This window comes from Salmo trutta, chromosome 30 (genome assembly GCF_901001165.1).
Source record: "Salmo trutta chromosome 30, fSalTru1.1, whole genome shotgun sequence".
Classification (NCBI taxonomy): Eukaryota; Metazoa; Chordata; class Actinopteri; order Salmoniformes; family Salmonidae; genus Salmo; species Salmo trutta.
This window is the reverse complement of record NC_042986.1, coordinates 22,707,795-22,725,998: the sequence shown is the minus strand read 5'-3', so window position 1 is coordinate 22,725,998 and position 18,204 is coordinate 22,707,795. Positions and strand designations below refer to the sequence as shown.

Sequence of the window (18,204 nt, the reverse complement as noted above, 5' to 3'; positions counted from 1 at the left end):
TACGCTGCTGTGCGTTTTTGTTGCCGATCTTACTTTGCTACCTAACGGTTTTTACTTTTTCATTACCGTATATTTTTACCCTCACTCAACTTTTTTCATTCAACTTTCTTACCCCGGAGGTTTTATCTGGACATGGTTCGTCAGGACTTCAGACAGCCGAAGCTAAGTAACATTAACATGATGCCTTCTAATTGCAGTCGTTGTACTTATAATATACAGGAGAACGATCGCCTTACGGCAAGGATAGCTGTGCTGCAAGCCCAGCTTCAGACGCAATCGCTAGGCAAGGGTAATTTCAGTGTAGGAAAGGATGAAACAGCGTCTGTGCCACCAGCAAGTACAGATAATAACGTTACTATAAACCCCCTCGCACGGTCCCCGCAGCCGGACAACTTTCTCATGGCTTCTGGAGGGAAACGCTGTAGGAATGCTCAACCGGTGTCGCTTATTCAGCCGACAGAAACTTTCAACCGGTTCTCCCCATTAAGTGAGTCGGAGGCCGAGACTTCTCTGGTCTCTACTCCTCCCGCTGTGGGGTCTGAGACGCCGACGGCTCCCACCATTAGCTCTGACAAATTGAAAACCCTAGTCATTGGCGACTCCATTACCCGCAGTGTTAGACTTAAAACGAATCATACACTGTTTACCAGGGGGCAGGACTACCGACGTTAAGGCTAATCTGAAGACGGTGCTGGCTAAAGCTAAAACTGGCGAGTGTAGAGAGTATAGAGATATTGTTATCCACGTCGGCACCAACGATGTTAGGATGAAACAGTCAGAGGTCACCAAGCGCAACATAGCTTCAGCGTGTAAATCAGCTAGAAAGATGTGTCGGCATCGAGTAATTGTCTCTGGCCCCCTCCCAGTTAGGGGGAGTGATGAGCTCTACAGCAGAGTCTCACAACTCAATCGCTGGATGAAAACTGTGTTCTGCCCCTCCCAACTGGCCCTCTTTCTGGGACTCACCCACAAACAGGACCAAGCCTGGCCTGTTGAGGAGTGACAGACTCCATCCTAGCTGGAGGGGTGCTCTCATTTTATCTACGAACATAGACAGGGCTCTAACTCCTCTAGCTCCAGAATGAAATAGGGTGCAGGCCAGGCAGCAGGCTGTTAGCCAGCCTGCCAGCTTAGTGGAGTCTGCCATTAGCACAGTCAGCGTAGTCAGCTCAGCTTTCCCCATTGAGACCGTGTCTGTGCCTCGATCTAGGTTGGGCAAAATTAAAAATGGCGGTGTTCGCTTTAGTAATCTCACTAGTATAAAGACCTCCTCCATTCCTGCCATTATTGAAAGAGATTGTGATACTTCACATCTCAAAATTGGGTTACTTAATGTTAGATCCCTCACTTCCAAGGCAGTTATAGTCAATGAACTAATCACTGATCATAATCTTGATGTGATTGGCCTGACTGAAACATGGCTTAAGCCTGATGAATTTACTGTGTTAAATGAGGCCTCACCCCCTGGTTACACTAGTGACCATACCCCCCGTGCATCCGGCAAAGGCGGAGGTGTTGCTAACATCTACGATAGCAAATTTCAATTTACAAAAAAAAAACAATGACGTTTTCGTCTTTTGAGCTTCTAGTCATGAAATCTATGCAGCCTACTCACTCACTTTTTATAGCTACTGTTTACAGGCCTCCTGGGCCATATGCAGTGTTCCTCACTGAGTTCCCTGAATTCCTATCGGATCTTGTAGTCATAGCAGATAATATTCTAATTTTTGGTGACTTTAACATTCACATGGAAAAGTCCACAGACCCACTCCAAAAGGCTTTTCGGAGCCATGATCGACTCAGTGGGTTTTGTCCAACATGTCTCTGGACCTACTCACTGCCACAGTCATACTCTGGACCTAGTTTTGTCCCATGGAATAAATGTTGTGGATCTTAATGTTTTTCCTCATAATCCTGGATTATCGGACCACCATTTTATTGCGTTTACAATTGCAACAAATAATCTGCTCAGACCCCAACCAAGGAGCATTAAAAGTCGTGCTATAAATTCTCAGACAACCCAAAGATTCCTTGATGCCCTTCCAGACTCCCTCTGCCTACCCAAGGACGTCAGAGGACAAAAATCAGTTAACCACCTAACCGAGGAACTCAATTTAACCTTGTGCAATACTCTAGATGCAGTTGCACCCCTAAAAATTAAAAACATCTGTCATAAGAAACTAGCTCCCTGGTATACAGAAAATACACGAGCTCTGAAGCAAGCTTCCAGAAAATTGGAACGGAAATGGCGCCACACCAAACTGGAAGTCTTCCGACTAGCTTGGAAAGACAGTACCGTGCAGTATCGAAGAGCCCTCACTGCTGCTCGATCATCCTATTTTTCCAACTTAATTGAGGAAAATAAGAACAATCCGAAATTTATTTTTGATACTGTCGCAAAGCTAACTAAAAAGCAGCATTCGCAAATGGAGGATGGCTTTCACTTCAGCAGTAATACATTTATGAACTTCTTTGAGGAAAAGATCATGATCATTAGAAAGCAAATTACGGACTCCTCTTTAAATCTGGGTATTCCTCCAAAGCTCCATTGTCCTGAGTCTGCACAACTCTGCCAGGACCTTGGCTCAAGGGAGATACTAAAGTGTTTTAGTACTATATCTCTTGACACAATGATGAAAATAATCATGGCCTCCAAACCCTCAAGCTGCATACTGGACCCTATTCCAACTAAACTACTGAAAGAGCTGCTTCCTGTGCTTGGCCCTCCTATGTTGAACATAATAAACGGCTCTCTATCCACCGGATGTGTACCAAGCTCACTAAAAGTGGCAGTAATAAAGCCTCTCTTGAAAAAGCCGAATCTTGACCCAGAAATTATAAAAAACTATCGGCCTATATCGAATCTTCCATTCCTCTCAAAAATTTTAGAAAAAGCTGTTGCACAGCAACTCACTGCCTTCCTGAAGACAAACAATGTATACGAAACGCTTCAGTCTGGTTTTAGACCCCATCATAGCACTGAGACTGCACTTGTGAAGGTGGTAAATGACCTTTTAATGACGTCAGACCGAGGCTCTGCATCTGTCCTCGTGCTCCTAGATCTTAGTGCCGCTTTTGATACCATCGATCACCACATTCTTTTGGAGAGAATGGAAACCCAAATTGGTCTACATGGACAAGTTCTGGCCTGGTTTAGATCTTATCTGTCAGAAAGATATCAGTTTGTCTCTGTGAATGGTTTGTCCTCTGACAAATCAATTGTAAATTTCGGTGTTCCTCAAGGTTCCGTTTTAGGACCACTATTGTTTTCACTATATATTTTACCTCTTGGGGATGTCATTCGAAAACATAATGTTAAATTTCACTGCTATGCGGATGACACACAGCTGTACATTTCAATGAAACATGGTGAAGCTCCAAAATTGCCCTCGCTAGAAGCCTGTGTTTCAGACATAAGGAAGTGGATGGCTGCAAACGTTCTACTTTTAAACTCGGACAAAACAGAGATGCTTGTTCTAGGTCCCAAGAAACAAAGAGATCTTCTGTTCAATCTGACAATTAATCTGGATGGTTGTACAGTCGTCTCAAATAAAACTGTGAAGGACCTCGGTGTTACTCTGGACCCTGATCTCTCTTTTGAAGAACATATCAAGACTGTTTCAAGGACAGCTTTTTTCCATCTACGTAACATTGCAAAAATCAGAAACTTTCTGTCCAAAAATGACGCAGAAAAATTAATCCATGCTTTTGTTACTTCTAGGCTGGACTACTGCAATGCTCTACTTTCCGCCTACCCGGATAAAGCACTAAACAAACTTCAGTTAGTGCTAAATACGGCTGCCAGAATCCTGACTAGAACCAAAAAATTTGATCATATTACTCCAGTGCTAGCCTCCCTACACTGGCGCCCTGTTAAGGCAAGGGCTGATTTCAAGGTTTTACTGCTAACCTACAAAGCATTACATGGGCTTGCTCCTACCTATCTTTCCGATTTGGTCCTGCCGTACATACCTATACGTACGCTACGGTCACAAGACGCAGGCCTCCTAATTGTCCCTAGAATTTCTTAGCAAACGGCTGGAGGTAGGGCTTTCTCCTATAGAGCTCCATTTTTATGGAATAGTCTGCCTACCCATGTGAGAGACGCAGACTCAGTCTCAACCTTTAAGTCTTTACTGAAGACTTATCTCTTCAGTAGGTCCTATGATTAAGTGTAGTCTGGCCCAGGAGTGTGAAGGTGAACGGAAAGGCTGGAGCAACGAACCGCCCTTGCTGTCTCTGCCTTGCCGGTTCCCCTCTTTCCACTGGGATTCTCTGCCTCTAACCCTATTACAGGGGCTGAGTCACTGACTTACTGGTGTTCTTCCATGCCGTCCATGGGAGGGGTGCGTCACTTGAGTGGGTTGAGTCACTGACGTGGTCTTCCTGTCTGGGTTGGCGCCCCCCCCTTGGGTTGTGCCATGGCGGAGATTTTGTGGGCTATACTCGGCCTTGTCTTCGGACGGTAAGTTGGTGGTTGTAGACATCCCTCTAGTGGTGTGGGGGCTGTGCTTTGGCAAAGTGGGTGGGGTTATATCCTGCCTGTTTGGCCCTGTCCGGGGGTTGCATCGGATGGGGCCACAGTGTCTTCTGATCCCTCCTGTCTCAGCCTCCAGTATTTATGCTGCAGTAGTTTATGTGCCGGGGGGCTAGGGTCAGTCTGTTTCATCTGGAGTATTCTCTTGTCTTATCCGGTGTCCTGTGTGAATTTAAATATGCTCTCTCTAATTCTCTCTTTCTTTCTTTCTCTCGGAGGACCTGAGCCCTAGGACCATGCCTCGGGACTACCTGGCATGATGACTCCTTGCTGTCCCCAGTCCACCTGGCCATGCTGCTGCTCCAGTTTCAACTGTTCTGCCTGCGGCTACGGAACCCTGACCTGTTCACCGGACGTGCTTGTTGCACCCTCGACAACTACAATGATTATTATTATTTGACCATGCTGGTCATTTATGAACATTTTAACATCTTGACCATGTTCTGTTATAATATCCACCCGGCACAGCCAGAAGAGGACTGGCCACCCCTCATAGCCTGGTTCCTCTCTAGGTTTCTTCCTAGGTTTTTGGCCTTTCTAGGGAGTTTTTCCTAGGGAGTTTTTCCTAGCCACCGTGCCTCTTTCACATGCATTGCTTGCTGTTTGGGGTTTTAGGCTGGGTTTCTGTACAGCACTTTGAGATTTCAGCTGATATACGAAGGGCTATATAAATAAATTTGATTTGATTTTTGGAATGCAATACATTTAAATTAACAGGTGTGCCAGTGTAACCGATGTGAAATGGCTAGTAGTTAGCGGTGGTGCGCGCTAATAGCGTTTCAATCAGTGACGTCACTCGCTCTGAGACTTGAAGTAGGGTTTCCCCTTGCATTGCAAGGGCCGCGGCTTTTGTGGCGCGATGGGTAACGATGCTTCGTGGGTGACTGTTGTTGATGTGTGCAAGGGTCCCTGGTTTGAGCCCAGGTTGGGGCGAAGAGAGGGACGGAACCTACACTGTTACACCTTGTTAAGTTAATTTGTGGAATTTCTTTCCTTCTTAATGCGTTGAGTAAAATCAGTTGTGTTGTGACAAGGTAGGGTTGGTAGACAGAAGATAGCCCTATTAGGTAAAAGACCAAGTCTATATTATGGCAAGAACTGCTCAAATAAACAAAGAGAAACAACAGTCCATCATCACTTTAAGACATGAAGGTCAGTCAATCCAGAAAAACAACCCTCCCCCCAAAGCAAAAAAAAAAGTTTGACAACCCTCCCCTATAATGGACCACCCCTCCAACCCCAGTAAATTTAGACCTGTCCCTTAGTAACTAAAGTATAGCCTGCCTTAGCTTAATCAGAAAAAGAACGATGGCTGACTTGGTGGGAAAGAAAAGCATGTCTTTGCCTGTATGGCAGTTCTTCGGTTTCAGGCCGAATTATAAAGTTGAGCCAGCAGACCTGACCGAATTCTTGCAGACTATGCTAACAGATTATCAGGGCAAGGGATGGCAGACTACAAACCTCCGTTAACATTTACAAGTCCATCATCCTGCTGAGTTCGCTTCTCTGGGCAGAAAAGGTAAACATGCTGGTGTTTCTTGCCAAAAATATTTAGGTAGGCCTAAGACCTGGTTAAAAAACAACTAGACCTAATAGTTCCTCATTGCACTTTTTTATCTAATTTTAAATGGAGAACATATTCAAATCCAGATGCATCTTATTCGAAAGACATAGCCTATAGGATAGGCTAAAATATTCTGTCAAACCTTGAAAGGCTTATTTGTACAAAATTAAGCTATTTTCATACTTAATTTGTTAAGTAATTAATCTATTAATTTTGCAACTTGTAGGCATACATTTAGGATTTGTACAGTTCAATAGGCGGGAGATAAATCCCAATTGCCTGTTGCACAATTCAAGGACATCAATAAACACTTTGACCATATTATAAATATTAGTTTGTAAGTTTAACTTGTCAAAGTAACGTTTAGCCTACTGCAACTTTTATTGATAGTAGCCTATGTGTAGGCCTAAAGCCTGTTATTGGCTGTTTGGTTTGCAAGGAAGGATTTTCAGGATTGTTTAAACTTAGCCTGGTCTCATACACTAGATGTAACATAGTAAAATCGGGGGCACTCAAATTAGTATGATATGTAATCATACCAAACGTAGCATAACGCAAAAACAAACCCAAAGTGTGCGAGTTCGAATCATATCACGGACAACTTTAGCATTTTAGCAACGTTTCAGCTACTTACTACTTTTTAGCTACTCTGCAACTACTTAGCATGTTAGCTGACCCTTCCCCTAACCCTTTAAGCTAACCCTTCCCCTAACCCTAACATTAACCTTTTTAACTAACCCTTCCCCAAACCTTAACCCTTTAACTTAACTCCTAAACTTAACCCTAACCGTAGTCCTAACCCTTAGCCTAGCTACAATTAGTAGCAAAAAGTTTTGCAAATTCTCAACATATTGTAAAATTGTAGCAAATTTGTAACATTTTTCAAACCAACAAACCAAGTAAAGACAAGGATGGTCAAATGCACTTGAAAGATAAGTGGAACACAAAGAATTTCTAAAAAGACCAACACCAGCAGAAACCTCATACATATCCAGAGCTGAAATACTGCTGAATGTGAATTGCGAGAGACCAATAAAAGCTGCAATTAAACTACAAAAGAGTGGAAAGGCAGCTGGAGCCGACAACATTCCAGAGGCCTTTGAGGCGATATCAACGCATCTACAGACATGCTCTATGAGGGGTCTGGGAAAAGGAGAAAACACCCAAAGAATGGGCCGAGGGGCACAGCCTCTAGCCCTACTCATTATACCTTACCCAACCTCTCAGTTCCTCCACCCACACATGCTATGACATCTTCTGGTTTCAATTATGTTTCTAGAGACAATATCTCTCTTATCATCACTAAATGCCTAGGTTTACCTCCTCTGTATTCACATCCCACCATACCTTTGTCTGTACATTATACCTTGAAGCTATTTTATCCCCCCAGAAACCTGCTCCTTTTTCTCTCTATTCTAGACGTCACAGACTACCAATTCTTATAGCTTTTAGCCGTACCCTTATACTCATTCTTCTCTGCTCCTCTGGGGATGTAGAGGTGAATCCAGGCCCTGCAGTGCCTGGCTCCACTCCTACTCCCCAGGCGCTCTCTTTTGATGACTTCTGTAACCGTAATAGCCTTGGTTTCATGCATGTTAACATTAGAAGCCTCCTCCCTAAGTTTGTTTTATTCACTGCTTTAGCACACTCTGCCAACCCGGATGTCCTAGCTGTGTCTGAATCTTGGCTTAGGAAGTCCACCAACAATTCTGAAATCTTCATCCCTAACTACAACGTTTTCAGACAAGATAGAACGACCAAAGGGGGCGGTGTTGCAATCTACTGCAGAGATAGCCTGCAGAGCTCTGTCCTGCTATCCAGGTCTGTACCCAAACAATTTGAACTTATACTTTTAAAAATCCACCTCTCCAAAAACAAGTCTCTCACCGTCGCCACCTGCTATAGACCCCCCTCGGCCCCTAGCTGTGCTCTGGACACCATATGTGAACTGATTGCCCCCCATCTATCTTCAGAACTCGTGCTACTAGGTGACCTAAACTGGGACATGCTTAACACCCCAGCCATCCTACAATCCAAGCTTGATGCCCTCAATCTCACACAAATTATTAATGACCCCACCAGGTACAACCCCAAAGCCGCAAACACTGGCACCCTCATAGATATCATCCTAACTAACGTGCCCTCTAAATACACCTCTGCTGTTTTCAACCAAGATCTCAGCGATCACTGCCTCATTGCCTGCACCCGTAATGGTTCAGAGGTCAAACGACCTCTACTCATCACTGTCAAACGCTCCCTGAAACATTTCAACGAGCAAGCCTTTCTAATCGACCTGGCCCTGGTATCCTGGAAAGATATTGACCTCATCCCGTCAGTAGAGGATGCCTGGTTATTTTTTTAAAATGCCTTCCTCACCATCTTAAATAAGCATGCCCCTTTCAAGAAATTTAGAACCAGGAACAGATATAGCCCTTGGTTCTCCCCAGACCTGACTGCCCTTAACCAACACAAAATATCCTGTGGCGTTCTGCATTAGCATCGAACTGCCCCCGCGATATGCAACTTTTCAGAGAAGTTAGAAACCAATACACACAGGCAGTTAGAAACGCCAAGGCTAGCTTTTTCAAACAGAAATTTGCTTCCTGCAACTCAAACTCTAAAAAGTTCTGGGACACTGTAAAGTCCATGGAGAATAAGAACACCTCCTCCCAACTGCCCACTGCACTGAGGATAGGAAACTCTGTCACCACCGATAAGCCCACTATAATTGAGAATTTCAATAAGCATTTTTCTACGGCTGGCCATGCTTTCCACCTAACTACCCCTACTGCATTCAACAGCACTGCACCCCCCACAGCTACTCGCCCAAGCCTCCCCCATTTCTCCTTCTCCCAAATCCATTCAGCTGATGTTCTGAAAGAGCTACAAAATCTGGACCCCTACAAATCAGCTGGGCTTGACAATCTGGACCCTTTCTTTCTAAAATTATCTGCCGAAATTATTGCAACCCCTATTACTAGCCTGTTCAACCTCTCTTTCGTGTCGTCTGAGATTCCCATAGATGGGAAAGCAGCTGCTGTCATCCCCCTCTTCAAAGAAGGTGACACTCTTGACCCAAATTGCTACAGACCTATATCCATACTACCCTGCCTTTCTAAGGTCTTCGAAAGCCAAGTCAACAAACAGATTACCGACCATTTCGAATCCCACCGCACCCTCCCCTCTATGCAATCTGGTTTCAGAGCTGGTCATGGGTGCACCTCAGCCACGCTCAAGGTCCTAAACGACATCGTAACCGTCATCAATAAGAAACAATACTGTGCTGCCGTATTCATTGACTTGGCCAAAGCTTTTGACTCTGTTAATCACCACATCCTCATCGGCAGACCCAGTAGCCTTGGTTTCTCAAACGATTGCGTTGCCTGGTTCACCAACTACTTCTCTGATAGAGTTCAGTGTGTCAAATCGGAGGGCCTGCTGTCCGGACCTCTGGCAGTCTCTATGGGCGTACCACAGGGTTCAATTCTTGGGCCAACTCTTTTCTCTGTATACATCAATGATGTCGCTCTTGCTGCTGGTGAATCTCTGATCCACCTCTACGCAGACGACACCATTCTGTATACTTCTGGCCCTTCTTTGGACACTGTTAACAACCCTCCAGATGAGCTTCAATGCCATACAACTCTCCTTCCGTGGTCTCCAACTGCTCCTAAATACAAGTAAAACTAAATGCATGCTCTTCAACCGATCGCTGCCTGCACCTGCCCGCCTGTCCAGCATCACTTCTCTGGACGGTTCTGACTTAGAATTTGTGGACAACTACAAATACCTAGGTGTCTGGTTAGACTGGAAACTCTCCTTCCAGACTCACATCAATCATCTCCAATCCAAAGTTAAATCTAGAATTGGCTTCCTATTTCGCAACAAAGCATCCTTCACTCATGCTGCCAAACATACCCTTGTAAAACTGACCATCCTACCAATCCTCGACTTCGGCGATGTCATTTACAAAATAGCCTCCAATACCCTACTCAACAAGCCGGATACAGTCTATCACAGTGCCATCCGTTTTGTCACCAAAGCCCCATATACTATCCACCACTGCGACATGTACGCTCTCATTGGCTGGCCTTCGCTTCATAATCGTCGCCAAACACATTGGCTCCAGGTCATCTACAAGACCCTGCTAGGTAAAGTCCCCCCTTATCTCCGCTCACTGGTCACCATAGCAGCACCCACCTGTAGCACGCGCTCCAGCAGGTATATCTCTCTGGTCACCCCTAAAGCCAACTCCCCCTTTGGTCGTCTCTCCTTCCAGTTCTCTGCTGCCAATGACTGGAACGAACTACAAAAATCTCTGAAACTGGAAACACTTATCTCCCTCACTAGCTTTAAGCACCAGCTATCAGAGCAGCTCCCAGATCACTGCACCTGTACATAGCCCATCTATAATTTAGCCCAAACTACTACCTCTTCCCCTACTGTAATTATTTATTTATTTTATTTATTATTTTGCTCCTTTGCACCATATTATTTATATTTTAACTTTGAACTTTCTTCAAATTATAATTCTACCATTCCAGTGTTTTACTTGCTATACTTTATTTACTTTGCCACCATGGCCTTTTTTTTGCCTTTACCTCCCTTATCTCACATCATTTGCTCACATTGTATATAGTCTTATTTTTGTCTACTGTATCATTGATTGTATGTTGTTTTACTCCTTGTGTAACTCTGTGTTTTTGTATGTTGTCGAACTGCTTTGCTTTATCTTGGCCAGGTCGCAATTGTAAATGAGAACTTGTTCTCAACTTGCCTACCTGGTTAAATAAAGGTGAAATAAAAATAAATAAATAAACATTGTCAAGCTTCCGAAGAAAGACGACCTAAGGGAATGCAGGAATTACTCTAATGTCTATACCCTGCAAAATCCTGAATAGGATCATCCTCATGCGCCTCCAAAAAACTGATCAGGGACCAGCAGGCCAGGTTTAGGAAAGACAGACAATGTACGGACCACATGGAAACACTACGCATCATCACAGAACAATCAATAGATAGACAATTATGGCCAAAATATCATATTATATTTTTCAACCAAAAGTTGATCTCATTTGAGATCATTTCCACACTGCCACGTAGGGCTGCAAGATATGGGCAAAAATCTAGGCCTTATTTTTAAAGACATACTCCGGAACTTTAGCGACTACTAAGTATTTTTAAACATCCTGCGTTAGGCTAGATGTGTCAATGTGTAGTTCATGCGTGCATAATCTATGACCAGAATTTCTGTCGTACCTCAATTAGCCACGAAATCCCTAGTTTGAAAGCAAATGTTTTTCTGGAAGTTGTGCTGCGCCATTTCCCCCCACGTTGACGAGCCCCTAGCAATTCGAGTTCAACCAATGAGTTTCAGCTTCTAGCTATGTGAGTGACAGCTAGCAAGATGCACACACAGAAGAGCGAGAGAGAGTAATGACAGTGCACATATCTGCAAATACATATCTTCAAACACATATCTGCAAATATACGTAGTACTCAATTTTTGGGGACCACTTTTAGCTCGTGAGTGCTACTTTCAGAACTACTGGCTAAAAAGTATACAAAAGTACCAGAGAATCCCTTTAATCAAATATTGCAATTGTGATTTGACTTGCAATTTAGATCAAAACACTCGGGTGAACTGTTGGAAATGGAATGATTATTCTAATTCTATAGTTAAAATGTAATAGTGGGCCCGTTGAATACAGTATTGTTTGACATGACCACAGAGGGCATCCCAGAAACACTTGGAGTGACATCCAGGCAGAAATGACTGAAAGCGGCCTCAATTAGTGTGACCTGGAAAAACAAGTAAGTCAAACCTTGGCTAGGAATCAGGACTAGCCTAAATAAAGCCAATGCAACGGCCTGTTTTACAAACAGTACAGCACGGATGGGCATTCATAAAATTGCATTGCGGGCCGACACTGTAGGGTGCACTATTCTAGATTTGCGGGGATATGAGGAGGGCAGCCAGGACCGGGCCTGAATACAAAGATGTGTGTGTGCGTGTGTGCGTATGTCTGTGCATTTTAAACACAGAGACCAAAGACGGTACTCATTGTATAACTGACACAATAACAAAGCTGTGAACTGACTGCAGCCAAAGGTCAGTCATAACTCACATTTTCAGTCCCAGAAACATGGGACACTATCGTCATCAACCATCATCACCATTGCGATTTTATACTTCAGTCACCGTGAACCTAATGGACTTAAGGGGCTGAACCATAGCATTTTTACTATGATGGAACTGAGCCTATAACTAGAAAGCTGCTAATAATTTAAAAAATGCTTGAGCCAATAGTTTCTATTAGAACTTCAACTGAGTGTTTTGTTTCATCAGTTAACTAGAGTGTGTGTTGTTGCTAGAGTGGAACCATAGGGAGGTCACAGGTCCCAACTGAGGATCCTCTGAAGTTAGTACCAGAGACCTGGGGGCATATTCATAAAGCATCTCAGAGTAGGACTGCTGATGTAGAATCAGTTTTGTCTTTTAGACAGTGCTGGAAAAAGTAATCAATTGTCATACTTCAGTAAAATTAAAGATACCTAAATAGAACATGACTCAAGTAAAAGTCACCCAGTAAAATACTAGTTGAATAAAAGTCTTGAATAAAAGTCTAAAAGTACACTACATGGCCACATGCTCGTCGAACATCTCATTCCAAAGTCATGGCCATTAATATAACAGCCTCTACTCTTCTGGGAAGGCTTTCCACTAGATGTTGGAACATTGCTGCACATGAGCAGGAAAGGGCCTTCCCCAAACTGTTGCCACAAAGTTGGAAGCACAGAATCGTCTAGAATGTTGTTGTATGCAGTAACGTTAAGATTTCTCTTCAATGGAACTAAGGGGCCTAGCCCAAACCATGAAAAACAGCCCCAGACCATTATTCCTCATCCACCAAACTTTACAGTTGGCACTATGCATTCTGGCAGATAGCATTCTACTGGCATCCGCCAAACCCAGATTCATCCGTCAGACTGCCAGATGGTGAAGCATCATTAATCATTCCAGAGAAGGCGTTTCCACTGCTCCAGAGTCCAATGGCGGCAAGCTTTACACCACTCCAGCCAACGCTTGGCATTGCACATGGTGATCTTAGGATTGTGTGCAGCTACTCGGCCACGGAAACCCATTTCATGAAGCTCCCGACGAACAGTTATTGGGCTGAAGTTGCTTCCAGACGCAGTTTCAAATAAAATGTTATTGGTCACATACACATATTTAGCAGATGTTATTGTGGGTGTAGCGAAATGCTTGTGTTCCTAGCTCCAACAGTGCAGTAGAATCTAACAATTCACAACAATACACACAAATCTAAAAGTAAAAAAATGGAATTAAGAAATACATAAATATTAGGACGAGCAATGTTGGAGTGGCATTGACTAAAATACTGTAGAATAGAATACAGTATATACATATGAAATGAGTAAAGCGGTATGTAAACATTATTGAAGTGACTAGTGTTCCATTATTAAAGTGATCAATGTTTCCGTGTATGGGGCAACAGCCAGAGGTACAGGGTTGATACGGGGGATAGTCATTTAGTTCAGTTAGCAACAAGTGTTGCTGACACAGCCGAATCCACTAATTTGAAGATGTGTCCACATACTTTCGTATACAGTTGAAGTCGGAAGTTTACATACACTTAGGTTGGAGTCATTAAACCTCGTTTTTCAACCAGTCCACAAATGTCTTGTTAGCAAACTATAGTTTTGGCAAGTCGGTTAGGACATCTACTTTGTGTATGACAAAAGTAAGTTTTCCAACAATTGTCGACAGACAGATTATTTCACTTATAATTCACTGTATCACAATTCCAGTAGGTCAGAAGTTTACATACACTAAGTTGACTGTGCCTTTAAACAGCTTGGAAAATTCCAGATAATGATGTCATGGCTTTAGAAGCTTCTGATAAGCTAATTGACATAATTTGAGTCAATTGGAGGTGTACCTGTGGATGTATTTCAAGGCCTACCTTCAAACTCAGTGCCTCTTTGCTTGACATCATGGGAAAATCAAAAGAAATAAGCCAAGACCTCAGAGAAAAAAAATTGTAGACCTCCACAAGTCTGGTTCATCCTTGGGAGCAATTTCCAAACGCCTGAAGGTACCACGTTCATCTATACAAACAATAGTACGCAAGTATAAACACCATGGGACCACGCAGCCGTCATACCGCTCAGGAAGGAGACATCAGTCAGGAAGTTAAAGCTTAGTCGCAAATGGGTCTTCCAAATTGACAATGACCCCGAGCATGCTTCCAAAGTTGTGGAAAAATGGCTTAAGGACAACAAAGTCAAGGTATTGGAGTGGTCATCACAAAGCCCTGACCTCAATCCTATAGAAAATGTGTGGGCAGAACTGAAAAAGCGTGTGCGAGCAAGGAGGCCTACAAACCTGACTCAGTTACACCAGCACTGTCAGCAGGAATGGGCCAAAATTCACCCAATTTATTGTGGGAAGCTTGTGGAAGGCTACCCGAAATGTTTGACCCAAGTTAAACAATTTAAAGGCAATGCTACCAAATAATAATTGAGTGTACGTAAACTTCTGACCCACTAGGAATGTAACGAAATAAATAAAAGCTGAAATAAATCATTCTCTCTAATATTATTCTGATATTTCACATTCTTAAAATAAAGTGGTGATCCTAACTGACCTAAGACAGGGAATTTTTACTAGGATTAAATGTCAGGAATTGTGAAAAACTGAGTTTAAATGTATTTGGCTAAGGTGTATGTAAACTTCCGACTTCAACTGTGTGTGTATATATATATATTATACACTACTGTTCAAAAGTTGGTAAACTTGGATTAGCTAACACAACGTGCCATTGGAACAAAGGAGTGATGTTTGCTGATAATGGGCCTTTGTTCGCCTATGTAGATATTCCATAAAAAAACAGCTGTTTCCAGCTACAATATTCATTTACAACATTAACAACGTCTACACTGTATTTCTGATACATTTGATGTTATTTTAATTGACAAAAAATTTGCTGTTCTTTCACAAACAAGGACCTTTCTAAGTGACCCCAAACGGTGGTGTACATATACCCCCCAAAATTACTTAAGGAACTTTACACCACTGGCTGGTCGTAACGGTATTGTTTATTGTTGTTCTTAAAATTTGAATTCTATATTGTGCCAAATTTGCGCACACCCCATGTTCCATAACATTGTCATGGAAAATATTAATGATATTTCCAACTACCAATCAGTAACTGCGTCTTAAATCCAGCTGCATATTGAACGTTGAGATTTCTGAAAGGCCAGTCTCTTTGGCAAATAACAGGAGTGTTAGCTAAAAAGACTGCTACCCAGACTGATCTACTGGACTGGAGGTATTTGATAGAAGCAGCCAGCCAAGCCTGGTATCGATGCCTCTAGTCCAGGGGGTACCAACCTTTTCTTTTTTTACTCCTTTTTCATGGTATCCAATTGGTAGTTAACAGTCTTGTCCCATCGCTGCAACTACCGCACGGACTCGGGAGAGGCGAAGGTCGAGAGCCATGCGTCCTCCGAAACACAACCCAGCCAAGCCGCACTGCTTCTTGACCCAATGCCCGCTTAACCCGGAAGCCAGCGGCACCAATGGGTCGGAGGAAACACTGTACACCTGGTGACCGTGTCAGCGTTCATTGCGCACGGCCCGCCACAGGAGTCGCTAGTGGGCGATGCCAGCCAAACCCTCCCCTAACCCGGACGATGCTGGGCCAATTGTGTGCCGCCCCATGGGTCTTCCGGTCGCAGCCGGCTGCGACAGAGCCTGAACTCGAACCAGGATCTCGACCACTGCGCCACTCGGGAGGCCTGTTACCAACCTTTTCTGAGTCAAGATCACTTTTGGAGTCAAAAGGCAAGCCGAGATCTACGGCTCAGATTTCTTTTTAAACATGACAAAAAAATGTAACCCTATGCAACATTAACCTAATAAAGATAGTTCTGTAGAAATTGGGTTTGTGCATTAGGCCTAATACATTATCACAGCATATTGGCTGTGCTTGGTCTACCAATATTGTTCTTCTCAGACCATATTATATTTCAAAACTTGAGCTTGATAACAAAATAGACCAGCTGTTGTATCACTTGCGAGTCATAGCTGAGCATACATTTAAATAATTCACTTTTTTATTTTACTGGACTGATGGTACCTGCATCTGATGGTCATTCTCAGCGGAGGGAGAGAGCAGCAGAGGGTCCACCTCTCACGTTCCCTGCTCTCTCCTTTCCTTCGGTGAGATTGACCAGAGAAAGGGGACACCGTCTCCCACCTGGTGGCGAGACTCGAGTCGCACCACATTATTTCTGACTCATGCACAAATTCATGTTGTTCCTATGACAAAAGAAAGTGAAATATTCCTCGATATTAAAATAGACACGACGATCTGCTAATAATAAAAACGCAGGCCTATCGATACACTTGGCTACTCATTGATTGCAGCTGCAGTGCTGGTTGGAGCATGAGTGGAAGTAGGGCATTTTATGTTTTTCAAAAGTGTTGAATAAAAACAGTGTTGACAGTGCTGAATAAAAACAGTGTTGACAGTGCTGAATAAAAACAGTGTTGACAGTGCTGAATAAAAACAGTGTTGACAGTGCTGAATAAAAACAGTGTTGACAGTGCTGAATAAAAACAGTGTTGACAGTGCTGAATAAAAACAGTGTTGACAGTGCTGAATAAAAACAGTGTTGACAGTGCTGAATAAAAACAGTGTTGACAGTGCTGAATAAAAACAGTGTTGACAGTGCTGAATAAAAACAGTGTTGACAGTGCTGAATAAAAACAGTGTTGACAGTGCTGAATAAAAACAGTGTTGACAGTGCTGAATAAAAACAAACATGAACTCACTCATAAAAACAGCAGCTCTGTGCTGTATTTGTTGACAGTTTCTCTCTGGTCATGGTTTTAAAAGTTATAAAATCTCACATAGGCTAGTATCAAACTTGCCGTGGGATCGTGGAAGCTGTAGGCACTGTGATTTGAGCTATCCGATTGGCCAGCGCAGTAAGCACACTTGATTTAGCAATCCTGGTCCACCGGGTAGGTGGAGTTTGTCCCTTCAGACAAATGAAATGGTTGAAAATGGGAACACTTTGCCTACCCAGTGTGCAGGGCTTCTGAATCAAGTGCACCTACCACCAACAGCACAAGACTTTATCGCTGGAATTTCTACAGAAATGTTTGGTGATCGACTAGGAATGCCTTGAAGATTGACCAGTTGGTCGACCGGTTGGTGACCACTGCTCTAGTCCCTTACACAACAAAGAGACAAGCCCAGGCATTTACAACTCTAAAATTATGAACACAGTGGCTCTATTGACAGAATAGCTGTAGATGACTATTGTGGAAATCCTGCTTCCAGAGAGAGCACAAACACATTACTACACATTTTGACACATCGTAGGGCTCAGAGTGGATTAAATATTTAGGTAGGTAGGTGAATGTCTGTGTCATTCACCTCAGGGTGTACTGCTTTTTTCAACAAGTATTTTCTACTCTACAAGTACAATGTGGGATCTACTGTATAGTCAGTGGGTGTTGTAAGGATGGTTGAGTGAAAGTGATGAGAGTTACAGATAATACTGGTGTATTTCTTGGCAGTGTGCTGTTTCTGCCTGAGAGAAGAAAACTAACCTTGCATGCTTGGCAAAGGCCTCCTTCAAAAAGTGGGTGGAAGGTTGCCGCTCGTGTTTTCCCACATGAGAGGCAAAACTCTGTCAGAAAAAAGACAGATGAAGTCTTCAGACTAAAGCACCTTTTGCAGTTTATGTTCCATAGCTGCATCAATTAGAGATGTTTTTTTTGAGAAATGTCCGAAACTAAAATGAGAACATACCTTCTATACTTCTGTTATTCTTCAAAACTTCATGCACCATTTGTTCTGAAGGGCAGAGAGGATACACAGAGACACACACACATCTAAGTCAATAATCAAGACAGGTCTTGAGACACATGAACAATAACATACTACTGTATAGTAATAAATAACAATCTTAAGGGAATTAGCTACATATGTTTGAAACAGACGACTACAGGTTCGTATTCATTCGGGCATAACATTTTGAAAAGTTTTGCAACAGAAATGGG

The 18,204-nt window shown here is 43.1% G+C and overlaps 1 protein-coding gene across 3 annotated transcripts in view; it reads right to left on the bottom strand.

Annotated features, from left to right (window-relative positions):
• Nucleotides 1–18,204, bottom strand: part of dnmt3bb.1 (DNA (cytosine-5-)-methyltransferase 3 beta, duplicate b.1) — a 79,539-nt gene that overhangs the window by 22,339 nt on the left and 38,996 nt on the right. For all 3 annotated transcript variants that reach the window (XM_029723419.1, XM_029723421.1, XM_029723420.1), the window contains exons 11-12: nucleotides 17,954–17,998; nucleotides 17,752–17,831 (exon numbers count right to left, since the gene is read on the bottom strand). In XM_029723419.1, the coding sequence (XP_029579279.1) occupies nucleotides 17,752–17,831; nucleotides 17,954–17,998 (125 nt within the window). The remainder of the gene's footprint in view (nucleotides 1–17,751; nucleotides 17,832–17,953; nucleotides 17,999–18,204) is intronic.